Here is a 5,894-nt window from a genome sequence, read left to right on the forward strand (position 1 = left end):
TGTTATTGGTTATAGGAGAAATAAACAGTAGAAATTAGTGTTTATTATTTTATTGGTGAATGGTGGCCATTGATTATCGGGCAGATCAAGTACAAGCATGCATCAAATCAAATTTTCACACATTTCCTATTGTAAATGTCACAGTTAGCTTGACAGTCTTTTAAACTGCATTTTAGTAGGAATTCACCTTAAGCATTTCTAAGATATAGACATCTAATTCTATATAGTGAATAGTTATATCTAATTTTAGTTTCTTACATAATATATAGAAGATGCTAATTTATCATACTAAATATTTGGAATTTGTAATACCTAAGAGAAAGGCGTATTCGCATATGTTGTACCTGTTTTACACAAATACGACAACAAATTTTCGTTCACTAATTTTATAAGTATGATGTTAGTTTTGATATTAGGGTGAATAGACATATTATTAAACGTTTAGGTAGGAATGATATCTGTGTTAGATCACTCTCGTTAGGTAAAATTATTATCTTGGAAAACTCACCAGGTTTTTATTATATTTTAATTTTAAAGCGAGTTATGAGTAATTAAAGATGTGAAAAAAATTTACAATTTTAAAATACTCATAACTCGCTTTAAAATTAAAATATAATAAAAAAAAACACATATGCGTGTAAGATGGAGACCACATATGCGGATACAATGTCCTCTCGATCAAACAAAATTCTAAAAGCCCAGTATTTTAGATCAGTAAGCGTGTATTCTAGGGTAAAAATTAGTACTGATGATTTATTGAAAATTGCCACCTTAGAATTTTGAGAAATTCCAGTTCAAATTTAGATGGAAATTAATAACTAGGTACTTCAATTTACTACTGATTCAAACATTTTAAGCAAAATTAATTATGATACTATTTAAATATAAAATTTAATTTATATTGTCATTTCTTATGAATAAGTAACATGTGTCTTAAAACAAATTTAATTATTTCTACTTATAACCATAATATAATTATTAGCATTTAATTATTAATTTTAACTAAAAATAAATCAATAATTACTTTTAAAACTAGCCCCTGATATTATTATTATTATTTGTGCCGCTGCTATTGTGTATTAAACATTTTAAGAAGTCTGGACTGGGTTAACTATAGCTGAAGTAGTTTCAGTAGGGGAAACTCTTACTGTCAGACCACCAGGTACATTACGCTGCTCTTTTTCTAGTTGTTACTCTGCGTTTAAGTGCCCATTGACAATCTAAGTAAAAGTTAAAAGTAATTTTATTATATTACAACCTAATATTATTTAGCTTGTTTCTAATTAGGTTCTATCCTTACCTCAACATTCTTAACAGCCTGATCAGGAGGCAATATTCCATATTTCTTTTATATATATAACAACATTGCATTTTTAACAAGTTTCAGATAATTTTCCAACTTGTCCATATGAAGCAAAAGAGAGATACATTTCTCGCATATGTGGTCTGCAGGGGTCACAATAACCACAAATTCATCTCCAATAAACTCAACAATTTTTTCCTGGTTTGATGCATTACTATGACGTGGTGTAATGCTTGAACTCACCAGTATTCGTTCACTGCACAGTTTTGTATCACAAAGAAAACAAACACCCATCGTATCTAGAAAATAGAAAAAAAATGTAATTTTCTAAGTTATAAATGATAACTAACTTAACAATAATTAATAATATATATAGAATATTATTAGACATATAATATATATTAAATATTTTACTAAATGACTAGATGAGTCGCATAAAATGAATATTGAAAGATATTCTTTTCCAATTATGAGGATGTCAGCCCATTTTTTTTCTCCCTCGCCCACAAGTAACATAGCAAATTTTACGTTTACAATTATGATCATTATCATATTATTTTCTAAAATTAGCTTGCAAAGACTATATGTAATATGTATGGATTTTAAAAATGGACATAAAGTTAAGAACAAATAGTCTGTTGACAGTGTAACGACCAAATTATATTTCACAATCTTGTTGTTATATTGCTTTCTGTGAAGCGGTCAGGTGTGTAACCAATTAATTATATTATAATGATGAATTTGATTATTCTAATCTCGATTCTAATATATTTTAGTATAGTGGACCATTTTGTCAACAAATACATACAAATAGTTTAATTATTTTTTTGGATTTTATCATTATAAGTAATAAGTATATAAGTATCTACAGTTGTTAATTTTAATAAAAGCATTTAATTTAAAATTATAAGACATTTATCAAATTACTATGTTAAATGTTAGCTTTTAAAAAAGGTACCTAGGTTTAATTTTTAATTTTATATGAAAAAATAGTAACTAATATTTAACTAAATGATGTTAGGTACTTTTACTTTCTAATTTGCTTGTAACTTTTAGAGGTGAAAGAAAAAAATAAAGGTACATTTTAACTTTAAGCTTCACTTACATTTTTCTGTTATAACTTAACTTAAAGGACCATCCAACTCAAAAAATCAATAAATATTTTTTTACTCTAATGAATAGAATAGAGTCTAACTAAGATAATGATAAAACTAAAATTTGTTTGTGACTATTCGTTCGCTAGTTACTGTGACTTATGACATTGCGCGTGACGTCACGGATTTGTCCGCCGAGGCGGCGGCCATATATAATACACGGCAATATTTATCCATTTTTGGTTTAACATAAAATAACTGCTTATAAACTTATTTTTTTTCGAATGAACTAATCAAATGTATTCAAGAGTACCTCATAATCTTTCCATTCGTATAATTATATCACATTTTGGTTTAATAGTGTAGACAAAAATAACACTTAAATAAATTATATTAAAAATTTACCATACTGCTGCTGCAGTAAACGTGTGTAATATTGTTATGACGATTGTGACATCGTGTACGGATTTCTGACGCCTAAACTGTCTGTATAGTTTTAACTCGTAGCTAATATTAGAGATGGGTGAGGCTTTCTTATTATTATCTAACTATTATATATAACTTTTGATCGTCCATTAACATCGATTTCCAAAAATGAATTATTTACATTTTGTGGTTTGGATATATGTTCCCAGATCATCCACTGTTGGTTCGAAATTTATATAGTTGAAGGGCCATTAAAAAATATATAATATACATATATTTAGAATATTATATTGTGTAACTAGAAAGGACCACAATCACATTTCACACTGACACTGTACTTACTAGTTGTTAGTAGTAACTAGCTAAACACTAATACGAAATAAAAGATAACATTATTATTAATTATTATCATAACCATAAAGATATTTTTAACTTTAATACGGCGATAAGACTATATTGTTATGAAAAATAAACATCGATAAAATCTTATATAATTATAAATAAAATCATAGCAGTACTCATATGAGTAATTAGTGACAATTGACACTATAATATGACAGTGGTGTATTATAATATAATTGCTATTATTTCATTAATATTAAACCAAAATTCAATATAATTATACGAATAGAAAGATTATGAGGTACTCTTAAATACATTTGGTTAGGTTATTCGAAAAAATATAAGTTTATTAGCAGTTACTTTACGTTAAACCAAAAACGAATAAACATTGCTGTGTATTGTATATGACTGCCGCCACGACGAACGAATCCGTGACGTCACGCGCAATCGCTTAACTAGCGAACGGACAGTCACAAACGAATTTTAGTGGTATCATTTTTTTCGTCAAAGTTTGTACTTTAATTTAAGCCTGAGAAAATTTTTTGAGTTGGATGGTCCTTTAACAAGTTAAAAAAAAATAGTTAACTGACCCTGCCTTGGATATTATACATATAGTTATAGAATATTAAACCTACATAATTATATTATTTAAATCTAGGTATGTACTTGCATTCGGTACCATTTACCCATTTTAATGTTATACTATAAAACATAATATAGGATATCCAAAACACACAAAAAATTGTCTCTGTAATAATGTATTTTTATCTATATTAAAAATTTGTATTTTTATTTCAGTATAAAATATTTTGAGTGCATAAACGTTGTCCTACATTTATTGATTATTTATTTTTTGGGTTATTTTCGCCATTGTACACTAATAAGGTAACTACCTACATTTTACGAGTAGTGATTAGTTATTACAAAATGCATTGTACCTAGTTTCAACACAAGCGACGAGACCATAAATCACAACTATTTATGATTGATTAATTTGTTTTATTTAACATGTAGTCACCTGGCTGTGTAATTTAATTTTAGTTCATATTCACCACAGTCGCTCAAATCCTCAACAATAAACAGTGTCCAGTGCTGTCCAAGGATGTTTTCGATTTTATTTGTCTGATAGAGATCGTTGAGCTAGTGACCATGCTATATGAAAAAACTAATAATTATACATACTTGTACAAATTGCTTCTCCGTCAGTCTTACAATCGGTAAGATACAATTTCAGTATTGTAGGTGAGTGAAGTCTTATCGGTTGGCCCATATTGTGTGCCCCAATTGAACTATAGGTATTTGTCAGACCCAGTCGTGTTCAAGAAACGTTCGTTGGAAAACTACCAAAAAGTTCTGCGACGGCCTACATAACTAAACGCGTACCTACTACACGTCACAGATTGTAATACACTAGAATCGAACCACTCAAATCTCAAAATAAATTAAACGCAATGCAATCACATACGAGGCCAGCACACTCTGAAACATGGGTAATGGAAGATAATAGATTGGTCTATTATCTATGCGCCGAAGCATACTACCGACCGAATTCAATCCAAGCGAGATGCAAACAGCGTAGAAAAACGTAAAACAAGTATAGTGTATTTCGAGATTATTAAGTAAGTAAGTACCTACCCAGTGATAACTATTACAACAATATTACAATGTTCATAACAATATAAATATCATTGATAAATAATATTGATAGCTCATGTCAATACTAAGATATTGTGTCCGTGCACAATATTATAGAAATCGGTAAGATAGTACAGCGTCGTGGCCATAGATAGCGCAACAGTGCATATTTAACCAGACAATAATAGACATTTTTTTTTTTGATTTTATAAGGTAATCTAACTAATTTTATTTTGCATATAATTTATATTTTCAAGTACTTATTCGATTTTTTTTTTTTTTGCGAACATTGCAATATTGGCACTGGCGGTGTCTTGAATAATAAATTGTCAGTTCCTAAATTTCTTACATTTTAATTTTAAGAACAATAATTAACATATAAATACAATTTTATGTAGACACATCATACTATTCATACATAAGACATACTATAAAGTTCAAACATTTGTATAAAAACATATTTATATTATGTTAGGTACACGCATTTGTTTTTATTTTTTTGTTCTCTGAATGATTAAAATATTTTACTAGAATTTATTAAATAAACACAACTACAAAAATCTTCGCTTAAATTTTTCTACACATTTTTTCCTCAAGTAACCTGAAAAATATGTATTTGAACATTGTTTTAATGTCATGCTAGGTGTGTAGATAACCAATTTCACTTTCCCGGGTGATGGGTGTAGAATGTAGATGACAACGACACACTCGATACAGACGAAGAGCTATCTGAACTTTCATTAAAATCTTCAATATTATGTATGGCAGCTTCATCGCGATTATCATTGTTCAATAAATGAGTATTGACATCTTCTTAACAGTTCAAAAATATAGACAGCCTCATAAGATATATTTTAACATTAAAACGAAATGTAGTCCAAAACACACGAGATGTTAGATTTTTAAAACAGAAAAGCTTACTTATTACAAAAATTAAACTGAATTATTATTTACTGAAAAATATAAATATTTACTGATTGTATCCTCCGGGATAAACTAACTGGGCTGATTGTACACCGATTCACCACTGTCACGTTGTTCGACTATTTTTTAGTATGTATGAAGAACATAGACGTACATAGAAAAAACACAAC

The 5,894-nt window shown here is 28.4% G+C and overlaps 1 protein-coding gene across 1 annotated transcript; it reads right to left on the reverse strand.

Annotated features, from left to right (window-relative positions):
* Positions 1-1,030: 1,030 nt before the first annotated feature.
* Positions 1,031-4,745, reverse strand: LOC107882617. The gene is made up of 3 exons (XM_029485708.1): positions 4,348-4,745; positions 1,301-1,602; positions 1,031-1,220 (listed from the first exon to the last, which is right to left on the reverse strand). The coding sequence occupies exons 1-2, from the start codon at positions 4,433-4,435 to the stop codon at positions 1,349-1,351; spliced, it is 342 nt and encodes a 113-aa protein (XP_029341568.1). The 5' UTR covers positions 4,436-4,745; the 3' UTR covers positions 1,031-1,220; positions 1,301-1,348.
* Positions 4,746-5,894: the final 1,149 nt, after the last annotated feature.

Source organism: Acyrthosiphon pisum, chromosome X, assembly GCF_005508785.2.
Source record: "Acyrthosiphon pisum isolate AL4f chromosome X, pea_aphid_22Mar2018_4r6ur, whole genome shotgun sequence".
NCBI classification, from domain to species: domain Eukaryota; kingdom Metazoa; phylum Arthropoda; class Insecta; order Hemiptera; family Aphididae; genus Acyrthosiphon; species Acyrthosiphon pisum.

Coding starts and splice junctions, on each gene's coding strand:
- LOC107882617 (XM_029485708.1), bottom strand. CDS start 4,435: ATGGGCCAACCGATAAGACTTCACTCACCTACAATACTGAAATTGTAT. Junction 1,603..4,347: donor CGGAGAAGCAATTTGTACAA/GTATGTATAATT, acceptor TCTATTTTCTAG/ATACGATGGGTGTTTGTTTT.